This window comes from Bremia lactucae, linkage group LG2 (genome assembly GCF_004359215.1).
Source record: "Bremia lactucae strain SF5 linkage group LG2, whole genome shotgun sequence".
Lineage (NCBI taxonomy): Eukaryota > Oomycota > Peronosporomycetes > Peronosporales > Peronosporaceae > Bremia > Bremia lactucae.
Genome location: NC_090611.1, coordinates 4,075,567 through 4,096,366, shown reverse-complemented (window position 1 = coordinate 4,096,366; position 20,800 = coordinate 4,075,567). Strand labels below are relative to the sequence as shown.

The window sequence follows — 20,800 nt, the reverse complement described above, 5'->3', positions numbered from 1 at the left end:
GGCTCTTTGTGATGGCATTAATAATGAGGTCATTTGCAGTCTTGGAAACGACAGAGCCACAAGCGAGGCCATCGTTTTAACTCGTAGGACATCTAAACGCTTGTGGACGCTCCAAAACGTTCCTCAGATGGCTATCTGATGAAAAGAGAGGCAGGCATCGTCACGGCTTGATGCTGCCAGTTTATGCACGACTCGTATTTACTTAGCCATGGCAATTTTAATATGACACAATTTGTAATCCAGATCTAGTACGATGAAATCATCATCGCAATGTTTATCCTTTATTGTGTATTGGATACCAACTGCACGTTTCCTTACTGTTACAAGAGCGCCCGTTGCTAGGCGGACTGTTATCCTCGTTAAGGGGATATCGCGCTCAAATAAATTTGATTCTGCTATCTTCTAGCAATTGACGTCGAATAAAATTGATCGACGCCCTACAATCGACAAAGTGCTGTAGTGGAAATTTATTTGCCACTATAATTTATAAGGTGATGAGGTTGACTTCATCACCTGGGCGAGTTACACACCATGAAGAGCAACTTTCGTCAAAAGGGGCCTGCAAGTTCCTTTGACGTTGCTGGATAAGTATGGAGCCCCGCACTTACTGATCCCGACCATTTCTTACGATTCGACTCGCCGCTGCGATTTTGCAACATCGTCAGATCAGCTTCCTCCACTGTCTCTAACGGGAGGTCGATCGTTCACTCAGTGTTTATAGGCACTGGGCGTGAGGCACTACACTCATTGGCGTAGTGGCCAGTGTTTTGACAACTATTGCATTTTTGCAATCGTTTGTGATTTGACAATCGAGGTTTCTCTCTCCACATGCGAGAGGTCCATAGGTTCAGGACCTCCGTTTCTTGTCGTCTCGAAGGACGATAAGCCCAGGAGTGGACGAAAGCCTATTTCAGACTGTTCTACTCCACTATATAGATCGCTTGGTCGAGCGACCCTAGTTTAAGCCAGCACAGGTGAGTCTAAACAACAGTCAGCAATACCTTTAGTAAATACAGTTACCTGCGTTCGTTTATAAATTGAATGACCTACGATACAATGACCAGGTATCGTGTATGCTGGGCATAAGCGTGAAGGCCACGCTTAAAATCCAGGCGCTCAGCCCGAGTCCAGAATTCGACACGTTGCGGCTAAAATGTCTGCCTGAGCCGAGTCTTACACACCTAGATACGACCTAAAAACCAATGGATCGTGAAGCTTGAGCACTAAGGCCCAAGATCTGGCATGTTCGGCTAAGATGGACATGCCAAATTTCACTTTCGTCGCATCATCATTGATATGCGAGCTTCAGTGGTGTCGTCTAATTCGAAAAACTATCTTGAAAAAGGAGTCGCCTTCGACTGCCTTGAACATAGAGATTTATATCTTTAAGCTTTCGGATCGACGCGAATGCGTCCACCCCGCTAGCAGCATGTAGATGCTACTATCTCAACAGGTCCAAATGTTGAGCACCCTGTTCTCTCAAGATCTCCGCGTGTTGAGAGCCATGCTGGTGAAGCAAGGCTACTTTTCCTGGGCCCAGTCGATTTCAAGTTTTATAAACTCGGCTATAACCGCATGTTGTTCATCTGCTTTCAGAGTGAACAGCATGGCGCCAACGGCTAGCCCGCCTACGACCGAACTCATGCGCTCGATCGCTCTTTGTTTAAAGTCACTAAAATGAGTAAACGTTCTTGAGGGACTTGAAATCTTCCTCCTTTCTATATTCAACATTGACATGTTGGATGGAACCTGCGTGGGCCGTTGGACGGACTACGAAGTGATACCAGGTGGAAAGAGGCACCTTTTCTTAGTATACTAGGCAACCTAAACTGATTATAGTGAAGGTGGAGTGCCTCTACTAGGCGCAGTCCGTTTATAGAAAAAGGTGTCTCACCCGTACTAGCGTGGATACTTTTATTTATAGCGAACTCCACGAAGGGGAGATTAGTATAGGAATTAAAACAGGCGCAATTGTTTGCTCCGTTCTTAGGATGTCGCTATCGTGTGCAGTACATCTGAAACGACCCGATTGGCACATTCTGTTTGGACATCGGTTTGGGGGTGATCTGCGGTCGACATGTGGAGCTTGCTACCTAGCAGCTCAAACACATGTCGCCAAAACCTGATATAAAACGTGGATCCCGATCCGATACAATGGATTCGAGCATCCCGTACAGTCAATATACATGACCCCGGATCAAGAGAGCTGCCTCCTTGCCTGTAATCGATGTTTTACCTGTGCTAAATGCACCATCTTGCTCAGTTTGTCTACTAAAACGACGAGCCCCGTCCGACCCTTGTGGTCGGGCGGCATGCCAAACATGAAGTCCAGACTGACCGACTTTCAATAATCTGTTAGAATCGGTAGCGGCGTCAGTAGCGCACTGCTGGACGGCCCAGGCTTAATGCGCTGACACTGTTCGCAAGGGCGAAAATAGTTGGCCACCCGTCGATATAGGTGTGGCCACCAAAATTCCTCTGACACTTTTATGAAATGTCTTTTCACGGCCCAGATACTCACTTAATGGCGCATCATGGAGCTCGTGAAGTATCATCAGCTTGATATCTGTGTCATGAGGCACATAGATTCTCAATGGATGACAAAGTGACAGCTGATGCCATAACAGGCCATTGATGTAGCTAAAAAGCGATTTATCTTAGCTTTCAGGTGCGAAGGAAGGGAAATCTTTCGTCCACCGAAGTGATCCAACAACAGGCAACATTGTTCGTCCTGACTGTAGCTCTTTTGCCTTTAAGATGCTCAAGAGCTCTTTATGTGGTGGGCCTGATGGCTGCCAGCGTTAACGGATCAGATTGTGCTTTAGCACTAGATGCACTTTCGTGGTGTCTTGCCTCAAAGTCTGGTCTGCGCGATAAAGCGTCAGCCGAGACATTCGACTTACCCGGCTTGTATTTAACTTTTAAATTAAATTCAGAGAAGAATATAAGCCATCTTGCCGTTCTAGGCGATATGTACGGTGAGTTTATTGCGGTCCGCAATGATGCGTGATCCTTATACCGCAAAATGTTCGGTGCCGAATAGGTGCACTCGAAACTTGACAAGAGCATACTTTATTGCAAGTAGCTTCTTGTCATGCACAGGATAATCAGTTCCGCGACTTTTTAAAGCCGAGACTGATAAGAGATGAATCGGTCAACGCCGTCGTCATTCTTCTGATTGAGCGCGCTGCCGATTGCAAAATTATTTGCATCGCAGACGACGCTAAAGGTCTTACCCGCGTCTGACAATGTTAAGAACGGTACCTCTATAAGAAATTGCTTCACTGAAGTGCACTCATGTTTTTGTTCTTTTAACCTAACCCATTCTGCATTTTTCATAAGGAGGTCAGATATTGGTTTAGTTTGCTCAGCATAATTCTTGCTATACTTGTGCAAGTAATAAGCGAGCCCTAGAAATCGGCGCAAGTCCTTCACATGTCGTGGGATTGGCCATTCCTTTACCAAATTTACCTTGTCTGGGTCTGTTCTTACATCATGTGTGCCTACGATGCAGCCCAGGACAGGTATCTCGGGACCCCTAGACGCACTTTTGCAAGTTGACGTACAACTCTGAACGCCCTTCAGAGTCTGCAACACAGCGTTGAAATGACGCTTGTGCGACTCTATTTATCTCAGCCGACCATCGCCGTACTATGCACGAATATATCGTCAAAGTAATGAGGCGCATAGGCACGATGCTGACGCACTACGTGAGTCACCACTCGGTTGAATGTCGCTAAAGCGCTTTTGAAACCTTGGGGCATCACAAGCCTTTTCTAAAGCATATTGCTTGGGGTGATTACTGCAGCTTTGCTTATATCGAGCTCTCTCAACAGTACCTGATCGTAGCCATCCTTTAAATCCAACACGAAAAAGATAGTTGACTTTCCCATGGCGTTCAACAGGACATCCTTGCGGGATTGGCGTATGAGCCAGTATGGTCGCCGTGCTCAGCGTTTTGTAAGCATGAACCACGCGCCATCCACCTGTGGCATTACGCTCATCAAAGGTCGGGCTGCAGTGAGGTGATTTGCTCTCACGCACATGTTCCGCCTTCGCTCACTTGTCAAAGAACTCATCGATATAATAGGCTTGTTCATTAATCAACGGCCATCACACAATACTTGGTGCCAGGTTCGAGGTCTATCTCGTGCCCGTGCCCCTAACTGCTGGTAGGCGGCTCGACACTTCTTCTTGGAACACATCGCGATGTTTTCACAGAACCTTGATGAACGGACTGTCTCTCAAGTCATCCCAGCCTTGAGCAGCGAGCCATATCTTTTTGGCCGTTTTTAGGAAGAGCAACAGTCCACCAAGTTCTCTCTGGAATTGGTGTGACTATTACATGGATCTTTTCCTTTAATTCGGCAAGGAACAGATCCCACGACATATCAGTTAGATTTATTATCTCCTCGGCAGAATTAAGTACTTGCCAGAGCACATTAACTGAGGATGCCTCAGCAATTTCGTCTTTGAAGTCCTCGAAAACCTCGTTTGAAGGCCCGTCCTCCTTAATAGGAACTGATCCAAAGGTCGCTCGTTTAGACGTGCCTTTAATCGTCCTAATCTCTGAGGTGCTCGTTCTTCGAGACATAACGAACTGGGAAGCTGGTGCCGTTGCTCTCCTGGGTAACGCACCCCTTCCAACCGCACCTGGCTCTAGGCAATGTGCCGAATCATGCGACGCTTGACTACCCCAGTCTTCACGAGCTGGAAAGGAATTGGTGACGTTCGACATCCCGCCAACGCACCCTTACCTATGTTCGACACGACATCAGTTGCATACGCCTCTCGCAGGAGCACATCCTTTCCGGTGTCCTGAGTAAAGTTTGCAACTGTGCGTGTACGTCAGTCTATTCATGATTGGTGTTTTACCAACCATGGCATTCCTAGGATGAGGTCATGCGGAATCTCCACACATAGCACTGGGAGCTTCTCTTTACAATAGAAGTCATTAAAGGCGAGTTCTACCTGAACTCCCTCATACTTAAAGAGCGCACCGTTCGCATAACGAACGGTCGCCTCTTCTCGCTTGCCATTTTGGCAAAGCCACTTAAACATGGTCGGTCTTTTTTCAGAGCCGCGAGTTTGAAGAAATTTTGTGATGCACCCGAATCCACTAGGACGGTCACCACATGGTCATAGTCTCGTATTTGAGCGCTATAGACCAGCACGGTTGAGGTCCGAAATTTCGAGACCTCAGAAACTGTGCTACCCATTTGTTCGACAACTCTGAACTTAGGAATAGCTTAGAGTTCGCGTTAGCATTCCACCCTTGCTGTGCTCCTGCATTTTCCGCCCCTCAGTGGTCGATGCAGAATTCATGCGTCTCGCATGCTGGTTCTTGCCATCGCACTTTGGAAAGGGAGTCCTCTGCTGGAGATCTTTGCCCCAGCAGGGACCCTGGCGTAGCAGCGAGCCATCAAATGACCGCGCTTGCCGCATTTATAGCAGACAACGTCTGCATTGCCCAACTCCATGGGAGTGGCATCTGACCTCTCGGCCGACGGCTTATATCAAGCTGTCGCTGAGGTACTGTTGTAATATTGCTTCTCAACTAAGGCAATTCGGGTTGCCTCTTCCATCGTCGACGATACCTTTCTGGAAAAATTCTGCGCGATGGGCCATGCCGTAGTGTGTTTATAATCGTGGGCACCTTAATTTGCTCCGGAATCGAACCTACGGTAATAGACGCCGACAGCGAGCGCATCTCTTGCACATACTCTTGCAGGGATCGCTTCGGCGGTCGCGTCCCCAAGAAGCACACCTAAAGCAACACCTCGTTGTTCGGCGGCTGGTACATCGAGCAATTTTTTTCCTTAAAGATTGCCCACGTAGAGAAAGCAATTCCGTCTGCCATTAGCGTCGAGTAAGCCCACTCTGAGGCCTTTCACAACAGGACTGTTGCGATGCTCTCCGCCCGGCCGCATCAGTCGAGGTTCATTCAGATAGACCTGCCCAAGTTCGACGGAACTCCAACGCACACGATTGCCCACTGGATGTGAGCCGAGGAGCAATGCGATGTGGTGCAGCTCATCGCTGACGACAGCTGGATGGTGACGTTCGCCATGTCGCATCTGCGCGGTGCTTCGCTCCGAGCCTGCTCACGCCTTAGCTCATCCTAGGTCTGAGTGACGGACTCCGCCGCAGCATCGAACGACCTCCTGTCGAGACGACCCTAACGACCACTGAGCACATGCTCAGGAGACTTCAAGAGCTGTAACTTTCAAAGTACCTCTTATATGATCATCTTGGATGATGAGGATACAAATAGTCATCGATATGCAGGCTCTCCGTCAGTCAATGCTAGTGAACATCAAGGCGACAATGTACGCCCACTGTGGCCCGCTTACTCAAGCACACACCTTAGCGCAGCGAGGAAGCGGTTTGGCCGTCTTCTCTCACGTGCATAGATAGTTTGTGGCTGCCTAAGCGACCCTCACCAAACAAACCAAGTACTTTAGTACAAGTGACGTCGCCGGGCGGTAATCGACTCACGTGCGCACATACGAACTCGGAAGTAGTTTGTAGACTGATTCATTTTAAATCGTATTAAACATAAAACCTATTTTAATCAATCATGAATGTTATTTCTGTAGATATGTATTGCCAGCGTATTACTTTAAGTACCTCGTATCTTAGATGATGCTAGGCGTCATCCCTTCCAATGTGAACGCACCTATGTGCATTACACACACAAGGGTGGGTCATAATGTGAACCACACCCAAGTGGTGGGTTTAATTACTTCACTTAAGTAGTTGCACATCCCCTTGTGTACACAAATTGTACTTAACAGAGATTGTGTAACGTAGGGCAGCTTTAGCCCGTTACCTATATTATGCTTCGAGGTTGCGGCCTCTGCCGAAAAAAGCACTGCGATTATATCAATTCGTCTTTGACGCCAAGCGCGAGGCTGGCCTGGTAATCGAATCGTATCCTCTCTAACGTTTATTTGCGTTTGGAAAGCGACCAGAAATTAAAGGATTGCGAGTATTGAGCAATAAAAGAGTCATTTGTATTTAACTAGGCTGTTATTAATTACAGAAGCATATTATAATCTAGAGCCATTAGTTAGCGACCGCTTATTGGTGCGTTTTGCGGGGTTGACGTAAACTTAATCAACGTCGTCGGTATTGGAAAAGTTAATAAAAAAGAACTAAATGATAATAATTTTAGAGAGCCGGTGTGGCCACGCACCCCTTTTGCCCCCCCTTCCCGTCGTCTCGATGTGCAAGCTGTAAAACTTGCTTTCTTACGTCCTCGTGCTTTTTCGCATACACATTCTCCATAAACTAAACCAGTGGATCTACCAGTTCATTGAATGCCAAAATTGAGTTTCTCATCCGCACATACGAATTGCTGTACCTCTTGGCCCGTAGCCAATGGTAAAAAGGTTTCTTAGGGCGGTCACTCTGGCTAAATTGTGGCACACGCCGTCCCTCGAAACAATACGACCACACCACAGCACAAGTAGAACGAGCCTTTCTTCGGAGTTAAAACTTCAAACCCTTCTCCACTTAAATAGTGCGCACCTTACGCATCAAGTTTAAAAGCCCTTCATCACTGTCGCAATCTCCAAGAATATCGTCGATTTAAATCAAAAGACCCTTGTCAAAACTCTCGGCAAGTTGAAGCGATTCCTCTTAATTTGTCTTGTGTGCTTCACGTCCAAGTTGATCTTTCACAGCGTTTTTCAAAAAGATAGCGGCCTGAGCGCATCGATTAAATACCCGACAACTTTCGTCGGCTTCATTTGTACAATATCCTCCATGTTTAATCAATCCACAATCTCATAGAAATCGGCCAAAAGCCGAGACAGGCGGATTTTTTCAGCGTCCTGCACGCTAATGTCCACGCAGAGAGCTTTCACCTCGCGGTCCAACGTCTTGTACGCGGTATTGTCGGGTAGACATGCCGACAAGACATAATCACGCCACACTTCTTCAGTAACGTTCTTTTTCGTCCTTAAACACTTCAAAATCCACGAATTTTGGACCATAGCCACTTGTTCGATACAAGCGCTCAATAAGTTTGTTTATCTCGTGTTATAAAGTTTTCCTAGCCAAAAGGTTGTATGAAGGTTGCCCGTTGCGAAACCACTTGTCTGTTTGCGTCTCGTCCGTTTACTACTCGTCCCTTTTGCAATTAAGCACGGTTGCAAGTTTAGAGTGCAAGTGCAGGTTCGTACCCCAGCGGACGCTGTAGTTTGTAGCGCCAGATACAACATATCGAAGTGGTAGCTCCGAGCCACGTTTATCTAATGCACTTTGGCTTTATCAAAAGTGGAATTTTAAACTCCATGACATTCACTTTAAGAAATTTTATAAAAATACTAACATTTCCGTTTCTGTTAACGTTCCAAATAATAAGCATTTATTTAAAAAATATGTTCTTTTCCAGGCAGATGGTGGGAGCATTAAAGATTTGTTTTACAAAGATATCATCTCTTTCCGCTTCAGACGAGATGCCCATGCTAGCAAGGCAGACGGGCATATTTTCGTTGAAGCGACCGAAACACACGCTCATATATAACTTTTTGGACGCTCCTTCGAGGACATGTTCCAGCAGGAGGGCCAATTATCGAATTGTATGGGTCAGCCTGCATTAAGAAAACCGTCACCTAGTTGCGTGAATCACACAGTGCAGATGAAAAGTTGCTCATGGATTATTACATCAAATTTATTTCCTATGACACAAATGTGTACAATTACGGTTTCCTAAGCGTATTATTAGTAGCGCTTGTGCACGCGATGCGGCAAGTGCACATTTTGTAGTGAACGACAGCCTGGCATTGCAAGTACTGATGATACATATGGGAAATAATTAATTGGGTTTCGAGCAGCGCAGTCAGCAGGCACCCAGTTATATACGCAGTTATTTGGGTGACCTGCAATGTCTATAAAATTGACGCTACGCTCTACATGTAAACAAAGACCGCGTAATTGTACAGTGGACGGCTCATGGTCAGCGATTGAACGATCGACTAAATCTCACTAATTATATACCCGTTGATGTCGTGCAACCAGACAAATAAGACTGTCTAGGCGCCAATAATGCATGTATTATATATCACACAATTCATGCCCACCCACTCTCACAAGCAACAATTGCCTCAATTTTATATCGAAACTCGAATTTGCAGTGTTTGGTTCACGTAGCGTATATCTTTCTTGGAACACACATCGACTGCACCAGTGAGGGGGGTCAAACTACGTTTAAGACCCCGAGTACGACCGTTTGCGAGCGTATGGCACAAAATCCTATCGAACATTAGTCTTATGGTCAGCCAAGCCATTTGAGATCTATACAGCATATCCTTCTTTGCGCCACTCGACGATTTAATTCCGGAATATAGTCGCCGATATAACCGCTATCGTGACTGACTTCTGCACGAATGGCGCATTCTGGTTTGGCTGGCAGCGAAGAAATAAGCTTTCTCACATACGCTGTTGATACTGGCAGACACATGCCCTCGGTGCAGCTTGACGTAGTTTACGCCATTTTTGCATCAGATTCTACAGTATGGTGGCACTTGAAGCTGACCGTTCTGAAACGCCAAGTGGATGCTAGTACACCAGATTATTTTCTTGACTTTCTTTTCCATGTTCAATATCTTTTTAATATAAAACCTAAGCCGAAGGATTTTTGCATCGTTGATTTCCTTATGAATTGGCATATTTTATTTTTTTTGTATAGTTTTTATTATCTAGTTCGATAGTGGCACCTGGGATCATGCGCAGCTGAGGCTTTTCATTAGGCAGCCTCAATATTACGTATGAGTCCAACATGCAAATGTTATGCTCGCAGCTGCGACGCATGTAAGGCTATTAACAAGGTTTTGCCTTCTGAGCGCGACCATGCGATTTAACGGGATCTTCAAAAAATCAAAAAAATGAGCAGCTTCAAAACAATCGTGTGGTACACACAATCGAGTGCGTGTGGGCAGCAGATTTTTCAAGAAATTTATGGTGAAGTAGGCCCTGCCAATCCAGTATTTACGCGTGAATCTTTCGATTTCTTCATAGCTTCTTAGACGTGAGCCAATAAGATCAACCAACTCGCATTTTTAGTCAAGCGAGTTAGTGATGTACCCCCGAATCTTTCCGGTGGTACCAGCAGATGTCCGCAAATATTTGTACACAGCAGCTGTTGTGCTGTACCAGCGACTAGGAGAATTAGTGTTGTATATTTTCTTAACTTCCTTTAATTTCCACCTATATATAAGAATCTCTTATCTGGGATTTGCCACTTCGCTAGAAATCTCGTGTTGTTTTTTATCTCACGTGGTGCTGAACCGGTCCAATTTGTGAAGCTGATGCGCTATCGCATGTCGCAAGCCCCATCGAACATCTTCCGGCGGGCAACTGCCAAAATGGTCACCACGGACGGGTTGCGTGTTTCTACATAGCTTTGCCACCACGCTACGCTTCATGACACGTCGCAATATACGTACTCTATTCCTACTATACCTCTCTATTGAATCGTATCACTCGAGACGAATACAATTGAAAAGAGAGGGTGTCCTAAGTGCCTTGTCTGTCAAGTAGCAGGAACAATTCTTGTCGTCCGGCCGGTCGATTTGCAAATTTCAATTTATTCTCTCTCTCTTGACGCATCAACGGCCGTGAGAAGCGATTATGGCGCCGTCCTTTATCGCCATGCTTTTAAGCGCGGACAAGCGAGCGCCACTCGCTCGAACCGCATCGTCCTCGACCGAATCGTCGACCGGTACGCTGCCTCATTTAAGTCGCACGACAACCCGCACGAGTGGGCTGCAGTTCGGTCTGCCCTTGGGAACCTATCAACACCACCCTTTGAACCAACCACCGGCCCTCGCGCCGTCTTCAAATCAATGGAACGATCGACAAAAGGTGCACGAATTTTTTCACCCTACCTCCACTTCGTACGACAATAAAAACGATGACAATACTTATTGTGCCGACACCAAAAAAGCAGGACAAACGAATCCAAAAGCCATTGATGTTCGAACATTCGTATTGCATACGAAGGACGAAAGTCACGAAGCTTCGACGACGTCATTGACGTCTTCAGAAGACCATGAGCAGTCCGATGACGGCGGAAAGAACGTCCGAGGCCCTGGACGGCTACAGAGTGCACTTGACGATCTTCTTGTACGACAGCAAGAAGAGGACGACTCGGGATATCCCACGTCACTTCGACGACGATATGATTCGTTTGATAATATGGCAGACGTGCAGATCGACGACGACGACGGAGACGACTACGCATCGCTCTATTCAACACCAGCACGGTCTCGCACCAATAGTGAAGACTTTTACGGCCCGGGGTTATTGGAATTCCTCTCACAGCGCCATTTGCCCGTAGGCCTTCATCGTCAAGTAAGTAAAGCCGACCTTAAAATCGACGACGACATGCGAGCACCAACGGAAGAAAGGATTTGCGAATCACTTATTGACGAGCAATATATGGAACGACCCGAGATGGGCAGTTCTCACGTTCGAAACGAATTATTGTCGAATACATTCAAGCCTGTAAGTGCGTTAGAAAACCATGTAGCCGCAAGGAATTCCTTTGATACGAAAGAGGAGATTTCACAGACGCCTGCGACGTCCAAAGAGGACAATACGACGCTTAAAAAGCCTTTCAATACGGTCGAATTGACTCCTACGGCTTTACAGACAGAGATCACAAACACGGATGTGGTTCCATTAAAGGATCATCCCCTGTATCAAAAGTACTTTCAAATGCTCAAAGTCGGTCTTCCAATGCCAGTTGTCAAGCACAAGATGCAAAGTGACAATGTCGATCCTACTATCTTGGATATGGATCCAACGACACCACCACCACGTTCTTGTATCGCACTCGTACAAGAAGATGAAGAAGAAGCCACGTTTCAAGCTCAGCTGAAAGAATACGAAGCAAACCATGGCAAATATGTGCAAATGGTGCAAGTCGGCTTGCCAGTGGCCGTCGTGGAGCACAAGATGCGCATGGATGGCGTCGATGTGTCGTGGTTACAAGGACCTCCTACGCGTCCGAAAGTGATTGTTATCACGGAAGACGATCGAGTCGCTCATCGTCAGAAATACCACAAATATTTTCAAATGCTTCGAATGGGGTTACCACGTGGTGCCGTAGAGCAAAAGATGCGAATGGCTGGCATCGATCCCATGGAATTACATGGTCCTTGTCTTGCGAGGACCATTCCATCGAACGAACCACCCAAGGTATTGAAACGAAAGAATTCGATTCGTAAGAAATTGCATTGGGAAGGTAAGAAACACAGGACACGACGCGATAGTTTATGGGGTCGCGATTCCATGGACACGACGGCATTGGAAAGTGTCGAGATTTCTCATGAAAGTCGCGTGCTTCTTGAGAAATTATTTGTCAAAGATTTGACCGAGAAACGCACAAAGGGTTGTTCGACAATGGCATTGGAACCATTGCGTACGACAAAAAAGAAGGCGATTGTACAGTTGTTGGAGATGAAGAAAGCGCAGAATATTGCGATTACGCTTGCTCGCGTGAAGCTGTCGTTTTCAGAATTAACACACGAATTACTTGCAATGAATGCAACTGTCTTGTCGTCGTCGCAACTGTGTTCGTTACTGGATATGTGGCCAGATCGAAACGAAATGGAAGCGATTAATGCGTTTCAAGGCGACGTGGAAACGTTAGGCACCGCAGAACAATTTCTACGGGAAGTGGGTCGAATTCCTCGCTTTCAAGAGAAATTAAAGTGTTTAGTATTTATGCAAGAGTTTCCATCTCGAAAGCAAGAGCTTATGGAATCACTGGAAGTAGTTATTCGTGGACTCTTTCAAGTTTGTTCAAGTACGGAATTGCGTCAAGTGTTTATGTATATCTTACAAATTGGGAATTTATTGAATGTGGGCGGAGACGACGAGCATCAAAAGATGGCAGCGTTTTCATTGAATTCATTGGTAAAGTTCTCGCAGACGAAAGCGTTTGTGGGGGGTATTACGTTTCTTCAGTACGTGGTTCAGTCCATTGACCGCGATGTGCCGCATTTGGCTCATTTTGACCAAGAAATTGACTTGATTGGCAAGTGTAGTAAAGTTGCGTACGCGTCGCTTGCTTTGGAGAAACGTGCTCTTGAAAAGGGGTTACAACTGCTTGTATGTGAAGCCGAGGCGCTGGAATCGACGACAATTCATGAGGACTTGTTGCTTACGTACAAGGATACGATTGCGGCGTTTATTACCGAGGTGAAGACGGGAGTGGCGTCAGTACAAGGTCGTTTTGATGCACTCGGTGCGGCCAAGGCGCAATTTCTCGAGTATTTTGAAGAAGAAGAGACGGAGGAGGAATTGGATGTTTTGTTGACACATATTGCGAATTTTACGACTGAATTTGGTCGGGAACATTCGAAATATCACGAAAAAATAAAACAGGAGAAAGAAGCAGCTCGTCGGCGGACTTTGTCGATAAGTGCGGTCGAAGACGTGATAAAAGAGCAAGCGTAGCAAGAGCTAAAGGGCTCGTTGGGGACAGGAGATCCGGGACAATCTTACGAGGCGACGATAATGTCGTCGTGGGCTTAAGAATTTGTGTGGCATCGTTGAATGACTCGCGTCGCGTTGTGTCAAGGGAAAACTGTGATGTTGCTAGTTGCAAACCAACGACACGTTTGAACCAGGTGTTGCAGGTTGTTTTAGTGGGATTTATTTAAAAAAAACGATTGTTTATTCGAATATTTGGGGCGAGCTGAGTCAACATGTTTAATAAAACAACTAGCTAAAGGATTCTAGCGTATGTATACTACCACTACAATTCTGGACATACCCTTGATGGTACCAGCTGTCGTAAGCACGCCATCTGACTTTCTCTTTTGCTTTATCTATTGCGCGCAATGTCACGACGCAATGTTGAGTTAAATTCGTAAAAGATGGACCAAACTCACTAAGAACCCCCAGTTATTTACAATAAGAATACAACTCGTCGTCATTGGATAAATACTCGACAATGGGTTTCACATAAGACTAGGAGAACTGCTGACTCAAGACATAGAGACAAATAGGCTACACCTTCCCCCTCCTAATCTTCTTTTGATTTGGGATAAGTCTAGTGAAGGCTCAAGATGATCTTGGTCTTTAAAGTTCCACGCTCGTAACAGGAGACTCGGGCTGGTCGTACATTTGCTTATCTTCACGAATGTGCATAGTACACATGCCCTGATTCCGGGAGAGCTTTTTGCAGCCGTCGACTTTGCAAAGACGACCACGGCGATGCACTTCGCAGTACCCTCCTCCACGGTCCGTACGAATGCATCCCTCGATCTTGCAATTGCGAAAACCGCCATGCGTAGCACAAAAGTTGCCACGCTGAGCGCCTTTAGGACACCCAATGGCCTGACAGCGCTTGCCTCCACCATGCGCACGGCAGAGCCCACCCCCTTGAGAGCTTTTGTTGCAATTGAGAAATTTGCACCGTGCCCCACCCCCATGAGCTTTGCATAAACCATGCGATTGGGCCGCTTTTGCACAATTCGCCTCCTTGCACTTTTTGCCACCGCCGTGGCCAATGCAAAAGTCACCATTCTGACTTGATTTTTTGCAGCCGTCAATGCTACATTTGCGACCACCACCGTGGGTTTTGCAAAAGCCCTTGGATCGCACCCGACGTTGACAGCCTCCAACTTTGCAAATAACCATGCTCTTTGGAGATTTCATCAGCCCTTTTCCATGCATGGCCATTGACGACGCAGCAAAGTGGTCGATTTCCGACGACCGAAACAAAATCTCGCGCTCCATCTCGGGAAGAAGCCGGTCCAGCGAGTCAAACGCTGACTCGATCTGCTGAATATCTTGCGGCATCCCCGGTAGTTCAGACTTTAATGTCGTCGGGTGTTCAAACATGTCGTACACCAATGGATCAATATCGTCAATTGCTAATTTGGCATTGGGATCCGTGGGCACAAATGCAATCGGTTCGACATTCATCGACGTGGTTTCGGGCTTTATGATCCGATTCGAGAACTGCACCGGCTGTTGCTGGTCCATACTAATCTCCAATAAGCGCTGCATTTCATTCACGTGCACTTGTCGAGGTGGCATGGGCACATTCATTGACGCTTGGTAGTTAAATGAAGGCTGTACGTAGCTTTGACTGTGATGTCGCGTCAATGAAGGTGGTACTCCCATAGCAAAGGGCATGGGGTATTGCGGCGGTGCGACATGGCGACTGGGCATCGAATTGTGACGTGTGAGCATTGTGGGAGGAGGACCACTCAAGCCAAAGGACTGGGGTCGACTTGCGTACTGCTGTCGCTGTTGGGCACAGGACCACGTAGTGGCCTCACAGCCCATCATCGTCATGTCGCCCAGCAACAGGTCGGTGTAAGGTGGATGCCGCGACGAAAGTGTTCGGTCATTCTTGTAGAGCGTGGGATCCGTCACCCGAGGCTGGTTCACCATGGCACTGTGTCGAAGGCTTTCGGCAAACATGCGTCTTCGTTGACGTGACTCGAGCGGTTCGATTTGACAATTGAAAAAAATACAATCGTCTCGCTGCTCGGGTCGAGAAAGGCACGAGGTGGGTCACGCACTTGTTGGTAACGATACGACCTACTGCTGTACGACTTGAAGAGAGTCTTGTGGCGAAGATTCGACGTACGGATGGGACGAAGCTCGTTCTTAAGGATGTGACGTGCAAGGGTACGGTGAGTTTTCGAATTCCGAAATCGAACACAGAGCCGACGAGTGCAAGTACGTGCAACGAAGTTAAAATCGACGGAAAGGCCAGTGCTTGCTTTCGGATCGGTCGGGGAATAAGCGAGGCGATGGCGGTTGAAAATTCCGTAAAACTAGTCGTCACAGGTGAAGGAAAACGAAGAATGAGAGAGGGAGGTGGTCTCTTGGCAGGTATGGTCTCCGCAACCAACGATAGACGACAAAACGGCTGTTAAATGCACGCAAACCTCCGCCAAGACTCGCGGCGTGAGCAGTCTACAGTCCGACTTTCACACCACCTGCATCGAGTCAGTAGTATAGAATTTGTTAGTTTAGAGGCAAATGGTAAGGTGCTCTCCCACAGCTGGCAATGCTCACCTACCACAAAGCAATGCCAGACGTCTAAGGTCCACCACTCTCCCACGATCGTAATCAACTCATATCTATATATATATTGAAGCCTCGTTGCGTAATTTTCGAAGTCGACAGGGGGCACCTATATTTAGACAATTGCACGACAATTATCAAGACCGAAAAATAGCACAGTTCCTTGCGGTGTGTTCTCAAGGGTGAAGTATACGACGAAACGTAGAGTCTCTTGAAGAGATATGGTAATTGGCGCTCTTACTAGGAAGAAGCGCTTGGAGCCCTAAGTTGTAAATTCACGATCCATTTGGAAAGACAGCCAATTTTGCCGACTCGGAGCTGCAGATTTCAAACTATTCGACAGTCACCTTTCCTCTATTAATATGTATTACATGTGCTCCATTTAATTTGCAAGGGAGAGCTGTACAGAGCTTTGTAGACCTTGTGTACGTTCCGTGGCCTTCAAAGTGTAGATCGACATCCATTTATGCGCCAAATTGCGTGTCAGGTTCATTTTTTATTTGAAAGAATGTCTTTGCCTTACGGTATTTGATTAGCTAAGAAAGATCTGATGATCGATTTGTCAAATTATTAAAAAATCCGATTTCATCCATTGTACTATGCCGAATAGAGCGCTGTCTTGTATTCATGCGGTAAAGCGGGCAAAAAAATTGTTATAGTCAGGATAAGCGAGCCAATTTTCCGATCCGTGATATCAGTTCAAGTCAGCAATAACAGCGCTGTGCGCAGCGAGTATTGAATAACGAGTTGCTCATAGGTGGAATGCTGTCGCGCATCGTGGTCTTCTCAACGACAGGATGGCACTAATGTTTACAATTCGCACGAGTTGCCAAAAATATCGCCGATTATCCATTGAAGTAGGACAAAGTCCCAAAACCCACGAATTTTAAGGAGGTTGTACCCAAAACTTCCCATTTGAAGTTCTAAAATCTGTCATCGTTGTTATCTTCGTGATAAATATTTAATCTACTTGCCACGTCGTCATCTGACGCCAAGTGAACCAGATGGTTGAATGTTTTCCCCTCGCTGTGCTGTAAAGGCCACGACGTCGCAAAGTCTATCTAAATCCAGTCTAGTCAAACCTTCTACTACTCAAATTTCCATTGTATATCGTTTTAAGCATATATTCCTTCCAGAGCATGTAATAAATTGGATTAAATAGTTAGCAGTCGCCACATCAGATGGTATGAAATCATATTCTCCGCATGTGCATACCCTTATCTCGACATATAGCTTAGATACCTGAGCTGCACTCCACCTACCCTCGTATAATGTCCACCTCCCTCTAATTCTAAAATCTATTACGGTAAAAGCGAGTAAGCGACGGTCATACCTAGCAGCCGAGAGCTTTCAAGATGGGTACATCCACTTTTTTGAGCTACAAGGATGGACTTAAGCCACAAACTTAATTGTTGCGTCAAGACGAGGTGATCCAATATAAATCTAGTCGACTTTATAGAACATTCTTCAAGCCAACAATCCTCGTTGGTTCCTATCGTTGTGACACGATTAAACTAAGCGGGTAATGGGTTGCAAGCGCGATGGGAAATGATAGAACGCTCTCCCAGCCAAGCTGGTCACAAAGATGACGAAACGCTACCAGCAGCAGCTCGCGGTCGACAATCGTCCTTGCCATAAGCGGGTCTTTATCTCTCTGCAGTGAAATAGGGGATCCTCGTTGTCGAATGAAAAATTCCGGGGGCTTCTGAATACTTACCATTGCACGCTAGAGATTCAAGTCGAGCCTTTCTTTGGTAGCCGTGCTAACCAAACCGATCCCAAAGCAGCTCAATGGCGCAATTTGGTTTATTATATTTCTCTTTAGAGAGCATTCCTTACTTACAAGGCGCTGGATTTTGATGTTGAATATTTAGAAAGGTTCTGGCTGAATTACTATTGTGTAAGCGCCTTCTATTTTTACTTTTTATTTATGATACACTAGAGTGGTACAGACCAGCTTAATAAATGCTTTTATTGTCATCCTCTTTTCCTTTTTAACTGCAGCTTCCTTACGCAGCTCTTGGACCACTAAAGAAATTAAAATGCCAATGACACCCTTTACCATCAGTGTGTCCTTTATTGTTTGCAGTTCAAAATGTGTAAGAATTTAGTGAAAAATGAGGAAAAAATCTATGCTTTTTAGCATTTGTATGCGCACGTTGTCCTCTGACAGGAATTAAATGAAGACGTACAAAATTATTATCCTTTGTCATTTTTTTTGACTTAGTAATTCCAATATTACCAAATTTTGGTAATATCACAGGAATCTCTTCGGCTACAAGTACCACAACTGGAACAGGTGTTTCTTTACATAATGTAATAACCTATAAGAGGAATAATGAAAGAGAATAAAGATTTATAGATTCTTAATTTTGCCATTTTACCATACACGGTATATTGTAGTGGCAATAACACAGTTTTGTTCATTTGTTGAATTAAGTATTCGGACCAAAGCCGCCAATCGCTGCTAGACGCGCGAATGGGCGGCTGGCAATGAGTCACTACACATGGTCTTCTATGAATATTACGTCAGGGCATTATGAAGTATTAGTAGGTTGAAACTTAATTATATTAACACAGTTTTACTTTTTCCCCATACTGAGCAATCCTTAGCAATTTCCTTTATTTGCTAAGGCACCCTTAACGTAACGGAGCAAGCCTGTAGAAGCATGAACTGCGTTAGTCAAAGCAAACGCAACCACAGAAAGCATTAACGTTCAACTCTCTGGTGTCCCTGCACACACGGAGTGTAACGGGGCACTACGACTTGTACTGCTTCAGTACAAGTCCACTTCGCACTGCTTCAGTTGCGAGTGGTGCCTCACGTCACTTCACGTACACTAGTACGTGCAAGGAAGTCTTCTCTTTAAAACACTTGCTTAAAAGACGGTTTAATGAAAACTGTATTAATATAATTGAGTTGTTCTTGTCTATCTACTTGATACTAAAATATTACAAAACATGTACTAAAAGTCCTATCTGTTTTTCTCTTTGCGCGCGTCCAGCGCTGACTTGACAGCGGGGAAAGTAGATATAATAGTCTATATCTACCAATAAATAAGCTGTTAGACTATTACCATGTAAATAATATTCTCCAAATATTATCTACCTTTTGGATAATATATTAATTAACAGCTTTAAGTGTTAATTTTATGTAACGGTGCACCCCGTTACATCACCCCTCCCCTGAAACGACAATCACTCTGACTGTCATTGGGTGAAGCGGTCACTATAAGACCACTTTATTAAGAACGATGTTGAATGGTCATAAACCATCATTTTCTATCTTATCGCATGGTAAACAAGTCCATGCGGTATGTGAATAGAGCGGCGCCTTCGGCTGTGGTTCATGCAGCCGCGGGCGACGCATTATTGTCTCTAGCGGCAGACGTTCTGTCTGCCGTAGTGTCATCTTCTCCCGCAACTCTAAATGTTACGGGTGCACGTGGTGATACACCGCGTGAATAGGACCCCTCTTTGAAGGTCGACTACGAATGCGAGTTGGACGAAATGGCCAACTTGGGGAGAACAAAATAGTCGCCTGATCATCGTAAGGCGGCTGACTATGAGCCTTCAAATGAAGGGGCTCATTCAGGTAGACGTGCTGGTAGCACTCGCTACAGCATGTTCGGTTTCGACGATGAGGATGATATTTTGTCGCCAGCACCGTCTTCCTTGCCGTCACTAGTACATATTCTCTGTGCATGGTGATGACGATGGCGTAAGGTATCGCAACAAAAGTTCTTGAGGTACCCCTGCCTTAGTGGATACCACTCAGGGGGTCGTAGACACTAAAATGCCTCGTCTTGCCCCTAAAAAGAAGCCGTAGCTTTTGCCCGAGCAGCTAATTAATAGCTTGTCTGGAGAGACTCCTTCTCACAATAAATATCCCTTATTTGTTGCCACATGGTCTTGATCCCAGCGCGAAGAACTTCCGCGCTGAGGAAGATTTTTATCTCGATGCTTTTTTTCAAGCATCGATGGTTTAGTGGCAACAATAAGCGAGTTAAAGTTTCCCTTATGCAAGCCTGGAGCGCGTTCATTCGAAATGTCAAAGACATTGGACGCGAAGCTTGGCTTCAAAGACTTAACGCGAATCGCGTTAAGTTTTAGAAACGAACTCCAACCGGTGCAAAGTATAAATTGCATCGGTTGTCACGTGAGGCTGGGCTTCCATGCCTCACGTGGGGTGATCCCTGTCCGTGTTGTGTAGACAACTCGAAGAGGGTAAAAGGGGATGTCTATTCCCTTTCTTCACCCTGGGGAAGGGCTCGCATCTCTAGTGAGATGCCGGACGCGATTGACGTTTTGCAATCGATTAACAGGCGCCAGGGGCGCGTGTTTTCCGATGGGCCTTCTGAACCATCGGATGGGTCTCGTTATACTGACGGACGAGGCCCTCAACGTCAGCAACCAGCTGGGAACGAGGTTTCCAGCTGTCACGCGAAGGTGGATAACCACGCCAGCGAAAAGATAACTCGTTCGTGCCCCTTCACATCACGGTGGTTCTGGATACGTTCAACAAGGAAACGCTGACCACCGTGGGAATTCACCAATGGTTGTGGCGGAAGTATCATGCTGTTCGCGATGAGCTGTCGTCAGCTCATCGTAGTTTCGAGGATATTCGGAACCGGCATGAGAAAATTCAACTTCAACATGAAAATCTGGTTCGAGATCACAAGAATCTTTTGGGGATTCTTGAAAAGGGTGGTCAAATCCGTCCTCGGAAAAAGCC

The 20,800-nt window shown here is 46.0% G+C and overlaps 4 protein-coding genes across 4 annotated transcripts; 1 reads left to right on the top strand and 3 right to left on the bottom strand.

Moving 5' to 3' along the window:
• Positions 1 to 7,778: 7,778 nt before the first annotated feature.
• On the bottom strand, positions 7,779 to 8,000 carry CCR75_000806 (uncharacterized protein; the record flags this gene model as incomplete). The annotated part of the gene is made up of 1 exon (XM_067958912.1): positions 7,779 to 8,000. The coding sequence occupies one exon, from the start codon at positions 7,998 to 8,000 to the stop codon at positions 7,779 to 7,781; it is 222 nt and encodes a 73-aa protein (XP_067821479.1).
• A 2,638-nt stretch (positions 8,001 to 10,638) lies between these two features.
• On the top strand, positions 10,639 to 13,473 carry CCR75_000807 (uncharacterized protein; the record flags this gene model as incomplete). Its single annotated transcript, XM_067958913.1, has 1 exon — positions 10,639 to 13,473. The coding sequence occupies one exon, from the start codon at positions 10,639 to 10,641 to the stop codon at positions 13,471 to 13,473; it is 2,835 nt and encodes a 944-aa protein (XP_067821478.1).
• A 627-nt stretch (positions 13,474 to 14,100) lies between these two features.
• CCR75_000808 (uncharacterized protein) lies at positions 14,101 to 15,423 on the bottom strand (the record flags this gene model as incomplete). Its single annotated transcript, XM_067958914.1, has 1 exon — positions 14,101 to 15,423. The coding sequence occupies one exon, from the start codon at positions 15,421 to 15,423 to the stop codon at positions 14,101 to 14,103; it is 1,323 nt and encodes a 440-aa protein (XP_067821485.1).
• A 2,134-nt stretch (positions 15,424 to 17,557) lies between these two features.
• On the bottom strand, positions 17,558 to 17,785 carry CCR75_000809 (uncharacterized protein; the record flags this gene model as incomplete). Its single annotated transcript, XM_067958915.1, has 1 exon — positions 17,558 to 17,785. One exon carries the CDS (start codon positions 17,783 to 17,785, stop codon positions 17,558 to 17,560), a length of 228 nt encoding a protein of 75 aa, XP_067821484.1.
• Positions 17,786 to 20,800: the final 3,015 nt, after the last annotated feature.